Source organism: Syngnathus floridae, chromosome 11 (assembly GCF_059516105.1).
Source record: "Syngnathus floridae isolate MCC-2025c chromosome 11, RoL_Sflo_1.0, whole genome shotgun sequence".
Lineage (NCBI taxonomy): Eukaryota > Metazoa > Chordata > Actinopteri > Syngnathiformes > Syngnathidae > Syngnathus > Syngnathus floridae.
The window spans coordinates 13,700,569-13,716,017 of record NC_142423.1 but is presented as its reverse complement, the minus strand read 5'-3'; the positions used below and the strand labels follow the sequence as shown (position 1 = coordinate 13,716,017).

Sequence of the window (15,449 nt, the reverse complement as noted above, 5' to 3'; positions counted from 1 at the left end):
ATGGCTCCTGTGCCGAATGTCTCAGGGGCGCTCGCAGCAGGGACCCACACCGCTCTCCAGTGACAACTGCGAGCAGTGGCGCATGAGGGGCGCGCTGGTGGGCTCCACCATGGACGAGGTAGGGAACAGCTTGTACCAGCCAATCACCATGCTGCTCAGGTCCAGCTCCTCCAAGAGGATGCGGGCCACCCCCATGAAGCACTTGCGTCCCATGCGCCCGTAATTGCCCCAAACGATCAGCTGCAAGGAGCACAGCAAACAAACAAAAGCGCTTGACATTCTTGTTGGCCGTTCTTCCTTGCTTCGGGCAATTGAGCAGTTTGAATTTTGGAAAATCGTTTTATCACAAACCTGCAAACAAAAGAGAACCAAAGCCCCCCAATCAGTCGCCCATTTTGGTTTTAAGCATACATTTGGGCAAATTTGAGACTGAGGGTTCCCAGGGTTCTTGCAAGACAAACTTCTCTGGGAGATTTTGTCCGATCATAACTAAATTTGATGCACTTGGACAGATGGATGATGGCAAATTGCCAAAGGTTGGATTCATCATCATTGTGTGTGGGCAGACCACAACAGCGAAATTCATATGAAGTCGGTGTTTGACGTACCTGGACCACCTTCCCCTGGGGGCTCTCAGAGAAGACCAGCACTTGGTTGTAAAGAGGGTCCAGAGACTTCCTGGCCGACTTGGTCTTCTTCTTGGCTACGCAGGTGCCATTCTCCAGCAAGTAGACTTTGATGTAGGCCGCTATACGCAACACAGTAAAACCACACTCGTATTGCAATTGACACGCAAATCATTTCAGGAAAATGGATTTGCTTTGATTTGTAATTGAAATTGTATGTTATAGGGATGGGAAAGTGACTTTGTTTTCCGTTTTTTTTTCAAGGTGTCATGCTCTTTTGTGTTTTTGATCCGTTCATCCTTTTTGGTCTGCGCTGCTTTATTCTTATGCAACTGCTTAGCATTCCACATTACGCAACAGCACAGATTTAATAGTCTCTTGTTACACAATTCAACCTGCGGCTACTCTTGCTGTGTGTGTTGTGTCCGGGGAATTACCGGGAGGCCCCTTGGAGCCCATTTTCATGGTGAGTCCTCTAGCCTGGACCACCTCCACTTCCAGACCTCCGTTCCTCTCCATTAGGCCGATCTCCACATCACCTGCATGCGATTCATCACAATCACCCAACATTTAAGAGCCGGACGAGAACACGATCAGTTTGCAATTTTAAAGTTCCTTTGAAAATAAAGATGTAAATCTGAAGTCTGAAGGAGCGAGTACGGCCACTGTTGCCGCCAGCTGCGCTTTCAGATCCACGTCAGGCCGTGTGGCGGTTGCATAATAATCGACTGGACCCGGTTCTGTCGGCGTTGCTCGGCCAAGGATGCCGAGCCTCTGCCAGGGAGTAATGTGACCCACTTACAGGACGTCCTCACGCTGAATAGCAAACACTACAGCATGTGGATGCAACTCACGCCCTTCGCTACTTACAAACAAGCCAATTTTTTGACCGATTTGCCGAAATGAAGGCATTTTTTCGACAAAACAACCCAAAGTTGGGTTTGTCCAGTTTTGAACCCAACATGTTTAAGTGTGGACAACAGCGTGGCTGAGCATCTCAGCCATTTGGTAATATGCTCGATGCGAACGAGCCATCTCACCCATGGACGTCATGGCCAGCGTCTGCCGGCCGACAAACTGGGCCGGTCCCATCCCGTCCAGGAAGTCGCTGAACTGGGCATCAGAGGCCAGGCACATACCGCTGTAGTTGAGGCTGAAGACAGAAAAAAGTCACACGGTCGGATATTTCTGCAGATTCAGCGACACAACGTGAACAAATGTTTTTGGGGTATTTACGAGACGATTCTGGTGGAGGAAAAGGAAGAAGCAGCAATTGGACCGGCCTTTTAATTAAATGCAGAGCATCCTGGCAGTCGTTAGTGAATAATTTACGGCGCAACAAAATCACCCAGCCAAGATTAGTCGTTGACGCGAAGGTTTTAATATTTTACATTTGTCAAGTGGTTTAGTAGCAGCACACTCGCCAGCGCTAATAAGAAAACTGGATTCAAATAAGAAAAGGATGATCCTTGGAAGCGATCAGTGAGAACGCTTGCCGAATTTCATGCTGCAAAGTGAAACTGGCATTGGGGCTGAATTTTGCAAAGAGGATTCAACTCTCGTTTTTATAGTTGACATTTGTCAAGCGTGCTTGTTTAACAGCCAGATGTAACGAGGTCACGCCATGTGCGAGCTGTATTTTAATCATGCAATAAGTCCGTCCATCAACATCAGCCCACTCTCAGGTTACAACGCTGCTGCGGGGATTATGTTCAAAAAAACAGCACAATTTAAAAAAAAAACTCGAAACCCTGAAAACATCCCACACAACCAAGGTCATACTTGATCCACTTTTCATGATGTGACATCTCAAGTCATCTGTCTGGCTTCACGGATTTTGTGCAGAGCAAACAATCTGTGCAGGCAGGCCACTAAACCGAATTGAATCGTCACACGCTGTCATATGCTGCCAATTCTTAGACGGGAAAAAAATAAATCGATTCTGTTGCCATACGTCTGCTTCAAACCATAATAGCCAGACTTCCGGTTTCTTTTCTTGAGACTTTTTAATGGATCGACCCATGAAAGACGTTTGGAGCAAATGACATGTTGCAAAGTCAAACTGGCTTCAGGGCAAACTTTTAAGGACACTTAAGGGCACTTCAAACCACTTGTGTCTTGTCAGGCACGGCTTCTTAAGAATTTTTTTTGTAAGTCTGCTCATAATAGATAAAATGTCATCATTTGCAGATTAAAATGATCTTGCGGAGCTGAATTCTTAAAAGCATTCCACGATGCGCTACCAAGAGTCATCAAATTTGGCCGCCAAGCTCCACTCACAAGTAATGAGGAGGCGTCACATGCTCGTTCCTTCCAAAATAAACGTCGGGCCTGCGAGCCACAAGCAGAGAGCCGTGCACGCGCGTTGGTTCTCATCTCACGCCTGCGCGGCACGTCGCCACCATCACGCTAGGTGCGCGCGCCCAGGATTGCAAAAGCAGTACATGCGCTCACTTGGATTGTGTTTAATATCGGCTTGACGTATACTACGCGAGAAAAGCTTTGCCAAAGTGATGAAAATGCGGAAGAAAGTCTCATTTTTGTCTGTACAGCAACATTGTGCCAGTGCAGCAGCAGCAGCAGCAGCGATGGATTGCGCAATCACCAAAGTGCGCTCTGACAATAAAAAGGCAGCAGATGCCAATGTCCAACTCTCACTATTAGCAGGAGTTCCACACCAAGGGAGGAAGGGCAACAACTTATTTCGCGTCACTTGTCAATTGTACGCATCTTTGCCATTGACTCGCCATAATTTCCTTAGCCAATCAACTGCTGGCCTTCCCTGGGGTGCCGCCCACTTGTGTCTCCTGTCAGCCTCTGATGTTTTGCTGCACATTTGGAGCCAAAACGCCTTAGTCAGAAATAGAAAGCGAAACAGAGCGTGCCGTGTGTGAAAACCAATCGTCCTCTGCTGAGTTTGCCCCCCTCCACTACCACCACCCCGCCCCTCCGTCCCACTGAGATTTGAAAGCCCCCACCAAACCCCCTCTTATGTAACTGCAGGATTTCATAGCCAGGTTGGCAACAACCTGTGTGTGTGTGTGTGTGTTCTACACTTGTGATGTCATAAGCCTCCAGAGAACACAAGGTCTGTAGATTGGGATGCTGATGCTGATGCTGATGATGCTGCTACTGCTGCTGCTGCTGCTGATGTACTGCGCCTCCAGTGCCCAAAAGTGTTTATTTGAGTCTAACATGAGATGGGACGCCACCTGTCGTGCTTTGCTCTTCCAGGAAGTCCAGTAAAATGGAAAAATGTCACATCTGGAATTTATACGTAGGTGCCTGCCTGGCTTTCACAGCAAACCCCGAGTGGGACACGTGCTAAATAAAAAAAGAAACGTTTCATAGCCGTAAGAAAAAGCGCCATTCAGAATCTGTTGCTTCTTGCACAAAATTGGCAAATCCGAGACGGCCCATATTAAAAGACCATAGGTGCATCAGCATCACCGCTGCATGTCTTCAGCGAAGGAACTTTTGCAACCTCGTGCGGCCAAAAAGCATGGCGGACGGCGAACTCACTTGCCCTCCGAGCCGTAACTGTTCATGCTCTCCTCGATGGACTCGTGGCTGGCCTGCCGCGGCGGCCGACTGGGCATCTCCACTGCCAGGCCAGTCTCCGTGCTCCTCTGGATAGCGCCCTTCAACTTACGCCCATCTGGGTCCACTACACAAACACACACACACACACATGCTCACAGGATATTAGAGTGTTTTAAAATCGTGTTTCACTGGCTGACCTTGAAAAAAAAATTTATGCTGCCATAAATCACTATTCCAAGTTGACACAAAGCGAATGAAAAAGCAAAACAGGAAACACACAAAAACACACTCATCCCAACACAACAAGACAACGATAACACACTGGCATTATGGCAGCAAGCAAGGGGGCCTGTGTGTGTGTGTGCGCGTGTGTGTGCGTGACCTTGTTTTTAGGACACAAGTGTCTCCTTCTTACAGCTCAGACACTCACTCAAACTGACTCAGACTCACAAAAAGTGGGACAGAGAGTCTGACCCCCCCCTCACACACTCACACACTCACACACACACGCTTGGTGTCTGCTATTAAAAGCTACTCTATTCAGCTGCAGACGAGCTCAGACACACACTTGCTCTGACAAACACACCTGCACACTGCAAAATAGATTCTAGTGTGTGCAGATTCGAAAGTAAAATCACACACAGCAGCATAAAAGAAAAGAGCATCCATCCCTCCATGATCTTCATTTTCTCTTTCTTTGAGACAAATGGATGCAACAAAGCTGCTTCGGTGCCCACTGGTGGACTTTTGGAGATGACGTGAGCGGGAACAGGGAAGGGGATGGGGGGTGACCCAAAACAGTCAGGAGTAAAAGATGGCGTGCCGGGAAAGGAGGTCTGCTCCACTGGGAGGAGGAAGAGGAGGAGGAGGAGGGTTGATGATAAAGCACGTGAGGGCCTCTCAAAAGAGCATTTTTGACACAAGACGGCCACCTGAACATCAAACTGCATGTTCCCCATGACATAAACAATTTGACCTCCCCGTGGACAGCTTAATGAGAAATCCCCACCCACCGGAATGGCGTGGCATGCTAGCTAGCATTGAAGTTGGAAAACGCTAACAGAAGCAACCACATGTGAGATGCTTTCCCGTCGCCCGAGAAGAGAAAGTACAGCGCGTGCATTCAATGACCTCCGATGACGGTGGACTGCCGCCAAATGTATGACATCATCGCACGGAAGTGGCGCCAGACAGAAACATTGCGAACTTGATTCCAAAGGTAAGAGACGTCGTTCGTGTGAACGAGACACGTTGTGAATTTCAGCCATATTGAAGCTCCGTTTTGTTTTTTCAATATGCCGCTTTTGACACTATGTGTTGTTTTCTTAGAGTTTGAAGCGGGGCAACACGTGTCAATCATGTGACCAAGCCGTTTGCGCCTCTGGTGGATTTTGGAGAGCCTCCACCGTTGCTCGTCCATGCGTGGGTTCAGGGGGGTATCATTGCTGACGCTATTGCCCTTGCAAATTGGAGAAATCTTCTTGGCCTGATGACATTTGACCTGGACTGTCTAGAAACGGAAGTGTTCATCCCCTGATCGTCCGTATAGCCTCAAATTTCCAAGCGTTGATAACTTTTTGAAAATAGGACTTCAACATGGCTTTTTCAGCATTGAAGTCTTTTATACAGACGAAACTAAGGCGGATTTTTAGACCATGTCTGAATTAGAAAAAAAAATTGGTAAAAAAGGTGTCTTTTCTGTTATCACTGGAATAGTCGGAAAACGGACAGCCGAGACAGAGAGCCTCACGCGCATGCACGTACGTACCTCCGTCGTCCTCATCGAAGGAGTTCATGCAGGGGAAGTAGATGGCGAGCGCCTCGAAAGACGCCGACAGGCTGATGCGGCTCTGCGAGCGCTCCATGTAGAGGCCGCCCCCCCCGGTGGACCCCCCGCCCGCCGCCGGGCCCGGGTCGGCCGGCTTGGCCAAGCGCGGCTGCTGGGCATTCTTCACGCGGAGTACGGCGCGCGGCGTCTTGCACGGCGGTCGTCGGCTGCCCCCCGCGGCGGCAGACCCTCCAAGCCAGCCGGGAAAGGCGAGTCACAAGCCGGGAAGACGTTGGCGGCGTGCGGCGGCGCGAGGAGGTGGAGGACGACGAAGAAGAGGAGGGGGAGGAAGAAGAGCTCTCATAGAGGATGCTTTGTTCCTTGCTCCCAGGTCCCAAAAGTGGGATTTGACGCCGTCTTAGGAGAGCTTGCGGAGCTGTGCGGGTGGTGCTCCGCGGCGCATCTTTACGGTGGGGAAAACACGGGGCACCGGAGAAGCTGGAGGGAGAAGGTGATGGCTGCGGCCGTCGATCGCCTCCCGGGCTAGGTGATGCTCGTCTGGGAGAGTCTGGCAGGAATGAAAGAGAGCAGAGGAGGAGGAGAGGAGTCAGCCAATCACAGGCAGAGGAAGGAGACGGGGGCGTGGCTGTTGGCTGGAGGACGAACCATCAGGCACAATGATGGTGAAATAAAAGTCATATTTTGTTAGCTACATGGCTTAAAAATGGGGGTAGGGACTTTTAGTTTCGGAGTCATTTTTTTACAATTTCCGGAGGAAAGTCATCGGAAGCGTGTTGCTGCCACACCAGAAAAAAAGTTCAGTTACGTGATCAATTTCACTGCAAAAAATGAATTGTTTTGATACTTCTCTGGTTTTTTTTTTATTCGGGGGGAGCTCATATACTATTAAAAAAAAGTTTGATAAGTCAAGACTTCATATACAGTAAGAACATTTGGGAAAAAATACTAAAAATTTAATAGTCCAGAAAAAAGTCATTTGAATGAAATGTCATCAGATAAAAGAAAAGAAGGCGTCACCAAGGTAACTGGGCAACTTGTCACAATCAGCTGACAACGGGACAGGAGGAGATGCTCATTTTGCTATTTCAAGCATGAATAAACATGTACAACGTTCAGAGGAGCAACATTGTCAACCCGTTCTGGCTCTCAAAAAATTAGGTTGGTTTTCATGAAAAAATGTAAATGTTTACATTATGTGACTGTTTGCAGTCACACTGACGTCACACAGCGTCTCTGGAAGACATCCGTCATACACGATGAGTGAGTATGTGTGTGTGTGTGTCGGTGCCATTGGAGATGAAGAAACCCAGGAGTTAAGCTCATTTTGGTGTCCGCGTGCACATAAAAATGTTATGTAACCAAGGCTGTCATGATGGATTACCAGGTAGCGAGTGTGTGTGTGCGTGTGTATGCCTGTGTGTGTGCTTTGCAACTGAGTCAGAATTTCAACTAAAAAGACAATCACAAAATGAATTTTGAGAAATATAGAAGACACTTTTTGGAAGGCTTTGATGTTTTATGGTTTTGTGACCCATTGTCTATGATTTATGATCTTTGTTTAATAACCTATTGTTCTTTTATGGTTTTATCACCCATTGATTTGTGATGCATGACTCATTGATCTTCCTTAGATGATTGTGCTCGCCCCTCCCCTCCTGTGTGCCCATGATTAGTTTGGTTATTCTCACCTGCTTCTTGTTACCTGTCGTGCATATAAGTCCCGTCTGCCCCTCACGCCCATTCCGGGTCATTGCGTGTTGTTGTCTTGATGTCGGTTGGTTGCTGTTGTCTTAATGCCTTCATGTCCTTTGTTTCGCGTCCCTGTCGGTTAGTCCTTTTGTCATTTGGTTATGTCAGTTTGCCGAGTCTGTTAGTTTGTTTTGTTGTAGAAAACCTGGTCCATCTGATCCGTAACAGTTTGTAAAACCATTGGTGTGCATTTTGACTAGCATATGCTCAGATTCCGGTTTTACGATCCAGTAGGCTTCAAAGTTATGTTTAGGGGCCCTTAATCGCCTCTGAATGATCTACGCAGCTAACTCGACACAAAATGACCAGTTGTAGCTACTACGAGCTAAACTAACCAGTCACCTATACTGCCAAAAAGATAGCTAATCAATCAACCAACTAACAAACTGAGCAACCGACCAACTAAAAAGACAACAAGCCAAAAATGTCAATAATTTAAAAAAAAGGGAAATAGGTCGCTTTTTTTTTTAGACGCCTCAGCCTCGTTTTTGCCTTTTTTTTTTGGGTGAAAATGGGCCGAGGCTTCAGACCCAATTTATTCTGAAAGTAGAGCGGCGACTCATTGTCATCTGAATTTCGTTGCATATTATCACCTCCTTGTCTTTTCAACAATCCCCGGAGCGCAAGCTCGTCGTCCGTCAAATCACTCGAGACTTCCATACTGACGGGATTAGCGCCATGATTGAGCTTTTGCAGGTGCGTCTAGTTTTTGATGGCACCAAAGAAAGGGACAAGTGCCCCCCCCTTGTTCTTTACTTGATTGATTTCCTATGGGAACAGCAATTATTGAGGAAGAAGGAGCTTTCTAACCTTGATCAATTATTGGCTTTTGGTATATCAAGCCTCCCTTTGGAGTTGAAAACAAATCAACGATTGATCGGTTAATAGCAATAGGTCACCATCTGATTAAATTGGACTCATGGAAGCATGATGAGAAAAATCTTTACGAACCTACTACTAAGAAGACAATGACTTAGTCCATTTCTCAGGTATAGTTGGATAGTGAGTCTGCGAGGTCCTTCAGAGAGTCAGTTAAATCGGTTGTCAGTTACTCTGTGGGTTAATTGATTCGTTTGGTAATCCATTTGTCTGCTGTCCAGAAGTCATTGTTGCTTTGCTGGTTAGTGAGTTGTTTGGTCAGTTAGTGAGTTCAGTCAGTTAGGTGGTGAGTCAACTAGGTAATCAGTCAATGCGACCTTCAAAGACACATTTTGTCCTTCGTTGTATTGATCGTGATGGTAGCTGACGTTCGTGCCCTGCTCCAGAGCCCCTTAGAGAAATGAATAGAGTCGTTTCTTCTGTCCGTCATCCGTCTCGTTCCAGGTTCAGTGGCTGGTGACGGCGTTCCCCAGGGGTCCGTCCCCCGACATGTGATGGAGAGGCAATCTGTGGCAGCGTTACCAGCGTTTCATTGCTGCACGACGTCATTGGATTTCCTCGTTAAAGTGCCAAGTGCAAGGCAAGCTTGCATCAGCTTAATCGTTCCGACTCTAAGCTGTCGCAATCTTTTTTGGTCAACTTGAACCAGTCCGGGAGTGACAAATAAACAGCTTGAAACGAGCAAACTTTGCCTTTTCATCTGAGAATTGTGAGATGTTACGCAAATAGGCATACTTCAAAACGAGATTGTGTTTTATCACATTTAAATGAATGTGCGGGTCAGCTCAAATTACAGAGTAAATGAACACAGTATGATAACATCAAAAGCTGTTATCGATAGCTTTCGTCCGGTGACGCCGCTCGGCAGCCGGCTTGTTGTGAGCAACTGGATTGATTTTCAGTAGCTGGAAGGCCCCCACAGCCAGTTGTGAGTTATGACGCTTCAGAAGGTATCGATCACGATGCCGGCGACGTGATTGAAGACGCCTCCCTGACATCGCCATGCTGACCACGGAAGTACATTGTACACCCGGTCCTGCTACTGGCTGGAAATACTTGATAGCCATCACATATGTACAGTTTAGGAGATTGTCTTTACTGCCCCTGGTGGCGGACAAGGGGAGTTGCAACACACATATATAAACGTCATAAGAGGGACAGTAATGAGGAGATGCCCTATCCAGTTGGTAGTTTCCGTGAGACCCTTATGAAACCATAAAAGTCCAATTCGAAACAAACTGAGTCTTGTTTGAAAGGAATCCTAACCCTGTCTTAAATCTATGATGGAAAAGCTTAACCATATTCCAGCATTGAAATCATACTTTGAACGCCTAAGTCTTGTTTGAAGCATTGATTGTACATATTAGCTTATGAGTGGGTGCTTCGAGTTTGTTTACATCACACCCTAAAAGCAAATTCGTGTCAGCTGACACTGGGATGAACCCCCGTCTGACAGCAGCTGCCTCTCGGAGACGGTCACCATGGAAACGTGTACGTCATCTTTTTTTTGGGCTTCCACTTAAATTATTGAGGGCCGCTTTTGGGGTGAGAAAAAGAGTCCAAACATTCTTGTCATTTTTTCCTCCAGCATTATTGCTTTATTGAGTTCATTGTTGAAGCATTCTTCATGCAGGACATCACCTTAGAAGTTGTCTTCAGCCAGCTGTGTCATTGTAAATTTACATTTGGAGCTACACAGAGCGTACTCTCTTTGTAAGATTAACTCTAAAGTTGGGATAAAACATGTTTGGCATTAAGCAGCAGCAAATTCATTTTTTTTTGGCACTGTTGCGTTGACGTGATTGTGGGTTGTGTTGAACTTGCGTTTTAAACTTGAGCATTTTGACAAAGGCACTTGGCTTACATTCGATCGTCCACTTGCTCATTTTACATCATTTTTGTGTTTGTGGCAAAAACACTTATTGTCACAAAATGACGCTTTCTGAAATGTTTACTGCTACAAAACCTATTCTTACTATTTTAAGGCATTAGAAATAAGGCAACGCAAATTGTAAAGCTACTAAGTTTTAGCTAACAAACATTCCAGCATCGAGTGAGAATATGAATCAAAGTACAAAATAATCTATTTCTGGTTAATACAAGTGAAGACAAGACACAGCGATGCTACATTGTAAACATCTGGAGTGTCATTTCTCCTAATGGCCATCTAGACTTCCGTGTTGCTATGAAAACAAAAGATGACGCCATAGGTGTGCGTGGTGTTGTCATCAACTGCATAGTTAGGAGGAGAAAAAAAATGACTACAAATACTACTTGTGCATTTGAAGCAAAAAAAAGAATGTGTCAAGTTGCTCAAGCCCTTGTGCGTATAAAAGTGGTCCGCGGTCCAAGAGTAGCTATTCATACGAAGGTGTATGAGGACCACACTGAATATAATGAAAATTAATTGAAAAATTAAAATAAAGTGGCAATATCCCAGAGGCTGAGGGAAACAAATAGATTGTGTTTAGTTTTTGTAAGTGGTCTCATTTGGTCCCAAACTTCTTTTTTGGACTGATCTTTTTTTTCAAAATTAATCAGGCTATGAAATTGAGAAGGAATTTGAGAATTTTGATGAAAACTGTCAGACTCCCTGCATATGCATGTTTTTTTTTTTTGTGTATTTTAGAGACCCCTTTTTTGACTCGATCCTCCACTTATTCACTTTCTTTCATGGGCGTTATTAGGAAGCATCCGTTATTTGTGAACTTCAGGATTATATATGGTCTCAGCGGATTTCTTTCAAAACATAACAAAAGAATAATGTAAAAAAGCAAACTTGTTCCTGGCTTTGTATATTGGCCATCACTTAAGCGCAGTCGATTGGTCTGTTGTGGCGGGAGTGCTTGAAGGCGGCGGTGGAATGTGGCACGTTGGGCATTCAGGCTTTGACGGGGGGCTTGAGTGGCTGCAGGCCTCTCATTTTGAAGTAGGACACCACTTGGGTGGGCACCTCAGCCAGCACCGCCTGGGCTAAAGTCGCCTGGGGGGCCTGCTGAGACCACAAAATTTCACTTCAAAAAAGTACGGTTCACCAGTTAAGGCATGGTTGCACTCACGTCTTTGAACTTGAGGAAGGGGACAAACTGGACGATGTCTCTGGCGACGGCCTCTCCCACCGTGGACCTTAGCACGCCGTCGTCTCCGTCCAGCAGCTCCATGGCTTTAAAGTCGGCCGGTCCCACGCCCACGATGATGATGGACAGCGGTAGGCGCGAGGCGCGCACGATGGCATCCCGGGTCTGGTCCAGGTCGGTGATCTCGCCGTCGGTGAGGATGAGGAGGACAAAGTATTGCTGCGGACAGGAGACGCCGTCAGTCCACGGGGCTCGGCGGCGCCGCGGGCCTTTTTGTCCTTACAGATGCGCTGTTGCTCTGGGCGGCGCCGGAGGCGATAGAGGCCACGTGATTGATGATGGGGGAGAAGTTAGTCGGCCCAGAGAGTCGGAGTTGAGGGAGAACCATCCTGTAGGCCTCCACGATGCCCTGAATGCCTGAATGAAGTGTTTATTTTTTTATCTATCCGCTGTGCACAACATGAGGAGTCGTATTTACGACTCGGCTATTTGTTGGCATTTGCGCAAAATGAAGCAAAATGTTGTTGGTACCTTGGCAGTTAGGGTTGCTCGGGTTAAAGTTGAGGGCAAACTCATGATGGGCGGCCTGCGGGAGCAAGAAAGTCAACACAAATGTACTTGCATCATTGACATTCAATTTTGTTCAGTCTCGCAAAATCAGCCCGTTTTCGTGGAGCACTCGAGTAATCAGACGACGACTGAAATCAGTAGATTTGCATGATCCTAAACAACCACCCAATTATCAAAACGGTTGATTCATTTGATAAATGAATCTGGTTGTCAAATAATTGCTGCACCCATTATTTCTTCCTTTTCCAAAAAGGACTTGCACTTTGAAGTTAGTGAGCACCTGGTAGTCTGGAGGAAGTTTGGCTCCAAAACCAAACGCAGGGAAGAGTTTATCACTGAAAAAGAGAGACGAAAAAAAATCCATTAGCCAAAAGGTAGACACTACAAGCTCCATGTTGCGGAATCCTTCCGAAACCAGTCTGCCAGATGGATTCAACAGTCAAAAGTGGTACTGACGTGTCGTAGTCTTGGACGACCTGCCCCACCGACCACAGGGCAGTCAGGTACTGGTTCAGCCCATCCGGACTCAGGTAGTGGAGAGAATTGGGGGAGCGAGGGTCCCCGTTGGAGCCTGTGAAATCGATGCCCACCTAGGCACGCGCACGCAAAACCCGAGTGAGTAGATACATCACAACACGCGTGACTGAGTGAGTGAGTCGGAACCAGCGCCCTCACAGTGAAGTTGATCTGGCAGCCGCCCATCACGTAGTCCAAGAAGCTGTGCTGCGTGGCTAACTGTGACATCACAAACAGGAAATCCAGTCAAAATGTACCTCAGCAAACCGCACTTGGAGAAATGGTATGAACAGTGTGAGTGAATCAGTCAGTGGTACCTTGCAGCTCTTCACCGAGACCACACCCGAGTTTTTGTAGCTCTTCTTTTTTTTCTGCTTGTCTGGATGGATGCAATCAAAGGCCACCTGTAACAAAGCGGGAACAAAATGCAGATCACTAGGAGTCATCTTGAGGTCCGCCGTTCAAATCTGCCAACCGACCGGTGAACCGGAGGCGGCCTTCTGCAACTCCGACACTTTGGTGGTAAAAGAGCCAATGAGGTCGTGCGAGCCGTCGCTGTCGTGATCAGAGCAATCCACCTGAGGGCGACAAAGGGCGCATCAAGGGCGGCGGGGCGGGGCGTTGGCTGAGCAGCCGCGTTCCAATTGGCTGGAACCTTGAGAGGCCTTTCCAGATCGCTGCTGCAGAATGTCTGCAGAGGGACGGTGAACTTCTTCCAGCTGGGACTCAGGTTGTTCTTCACCACCTACACACACACACATGATGACAGAACAGACAAACACACACAAATGCAGTCATGTGTCAACAATCGTTTGGCAAAAACATCTTCCTCCTCATCCATCTGAGCATGTGTGCACCTCTGTTCTGTGGACCAGCTGCCATTTTCCATCATCTCCTTTTTTGAAGAACTCCAGGAAAGGGTCCGACTTGCCGAAGGTGTCCTGAGCGCACGTGAAGGCAAGTATCGACTCATCATTCTTTTATATTGGACAAGGCTCTTGCTCGAGTCTTGCTTTTTATTTTTACTTTGGTTGCCTTTGTGAAACTAATTAGGCAGTTTACCTTCTTGTCCAGATTTTTAGCCTCCAGCTCCAACTGAATAGATCGGTTGTCCTTTATCTCCTCTGCGGTGATCTAAGCATTAAAATGTGATACTGTTAGATTAAATGATAATATATTACAGTATAGACGGCCTACATACCGTAATGCTTCCTTTGCCAGCAGGCTTCCCTTTCTTCAGCTGCAGTGGTCTGGTCAGAGTTTTACTAGAAACGATCTGGAGCAAACATAAGACACACGCAGACTCACAGATCTTCCTCCCTTTCAACATGGCGGAAATGTGGAGGGACCGGCGTCAGTGTTCCAAGATCTCAACTGATCTGTGTTTACCTGTCCCAGGGTGAGCTCCACACCTCCCAGGTAATCATCGTCGCCGAGGTCCCGGGACGCGTTGTCAATGTCGTAGACGCCCAGTTTGAGGTTCTGCACGGTCTCAAAGTGGTAGTCTAGACGTAAGCGCTGACTGAAGGATGGACTGGAGTTGTTCTCAATGCGCTCGGTGCGGGCCAGCTAATGGGAAAGAAGAAATGTCGAGAGATGACAAAGATGCAGACGACTAGCCTGTGCACAAATATCACTTTAGTTCATAAATTAAGATTTAATATTCTTGAAAGTAGTTTTGGGCCAGATAACAGCTTTTATTCTTGATTTATGAATTAGAATGAATCTGGAGGTGCTTCTAAATTTTTGACTGACGGTGAACGACTCCTTTGATTTGAATTACCTCAGTCCAGCTGTCTTTTCCAGAACGCTGCAGCAGCACACATAGAGGATCCGACTTTGAGCCCACATCTTTGTCCAACAGGTTCGAACAGGAGACAGTCAGCTCCACCTTAGACACACAGTCTGCCATCTGCGTCAAAACACAATTTAAGAAACTTTTAGGTTTTATAGCTCTAGATTTTTTGATACTACACAAGATGTCATTCAGTCGAGACCAAACAATCCATATGCTGTTATCAATTAATCATTTTTTAAGCACTGTGAAGATTAGTAGTGGAAGTGCTGAAATGTACGAGTCCGAGTGTTGGGCATTGCAATAAAAAGTAGTGGCTCACCATATCAAAACTATACTATTAGAGCACATCAAAACTTTCTATGAAAACTATACCAGGAAAAGGAGGAAAATAAAACGTAAATACAATGGCGAGAATTACGAAATTCTGCTATTACACATGCAGAACACGGTCACGCCCCATTACGGAAGTGGGATTTTCGACATGTTAAAAAGTAAAATAAATACATTCAATCCGTTACAAAAGCGGCGTAGAGGGGAAATTTCACACACATTTAACTTTAACATGCGACAATAACTAAGTCATAAATCGGAGAAAAGTAAGATCATCATTTCTTTAGATCGAGTCCATATTTAACAAGGGCGTAGAGCACATATCGAGAACCTGATGCGACAAACCATCAAATTGTCTGTATGCAGAACAAACACGATTACCTGACTTAACTTCAACATCAGTTTTTTAATTCGCAAAATCCACAATTTTGATCTAAAATGACGAATAAGCTGCCAGACAGACCGACCAAATTCACATAGGAAGCTTCAACCAGCCAGCAAATTCTTGTTTTGATTGGACAACAACTTAAACGAAGCGTCCTCTTGATTGGACAGAAAGGATCATCGTCATC

At 46.4% G+C, this 15,449-nt stretch overlaps 2 protein-coding genes and 1 long non-coding RNA gene across 4 annotated transcripts; 1 reads left to right on the top strand and 2 right to left on the bottom strand.

Moving 5' to 3' along the window:
• Positions 1-21: 21 nt before the first annotated feature.
• Positions 22-7,661, bottom strand: rims4 (regulating synaptic membrane exocytosis 4). Its single transcript, XM_088389535.1, has 7 exons — positions 7,647-7,661; positions 5,938-6,505; positions 4,149-4,293; positions 1,667-1,779; positions 1,064-1,165; positions 609-748; positions 22-240 (listed from the first exon to the last, which is right to left on the bottom strand). Exons 2-7 carry the CDS (start codon positions 6,032-6,034, stop codon positions 22-24), a joined length of 816 nt encoding a protein of 271 aa, XP_088245661.1. The 5' UTR covers positions 6,035-6,505; positions 7,647-7,661.
• LOC148391266 (uncharacterized) lies at positions 7,181-9,272 on the top strand. The gene is made up of 2 exons (XR_015861290.1): positions 7,181-8,403; positions 9,031-9,272. It is a non-coding gene; the product is annotated as an uncharacterized LOC148391266 (long non-coding RNA).
• A 1,206-nt stretch (positions 9,273-10,478) lies between these two features.
• cpne1 (copine I) lies at positions 10,479-15,415 on the bottom strand. 2 transcript variants are annotated; one of them, XM_088389239.1, is made up of 16 exons: positions 15,259-15,415; positions 14,533-14,661; positions 14,139-14,318; positions 13,951-14,025; positions 13,812-13,883; positions 13,607-13,690; positions 13,405-13,494; positions 13,229-13,327; positions 13,067-13,153; positions 12,909-12,968; positions 12,690-12,823; positions 12,514-12,568; positions 12,195-12,249; positions 11,947-12,080; positions 11,646-11,882; positions 10,479-11,581 (listed from the first exon to the last, which is right to left on the bottom strand). In XM_088389239.1, exons 1-16 carry the CDS (start codon positions 15,274-15,276, stop codon positions 11,468-11,470), a joined length of 1,623 nt encoding a protein of 540 aa, XP_088245365.1. In that variant the 5' UTR covers positions 15,277-15,415; the 3' UTR covers positions 10,479-11,467. The 2 variants fall into 2 exon arrangements, with proteins under 2 accessions (XP_088245365.1, XP_088245366.1); XM_088389240.1 differs by having other exon boundaries at positions 10,479-11,578.
• Positions 15,416-15,449: the final 34 nt, after the last annotated feature.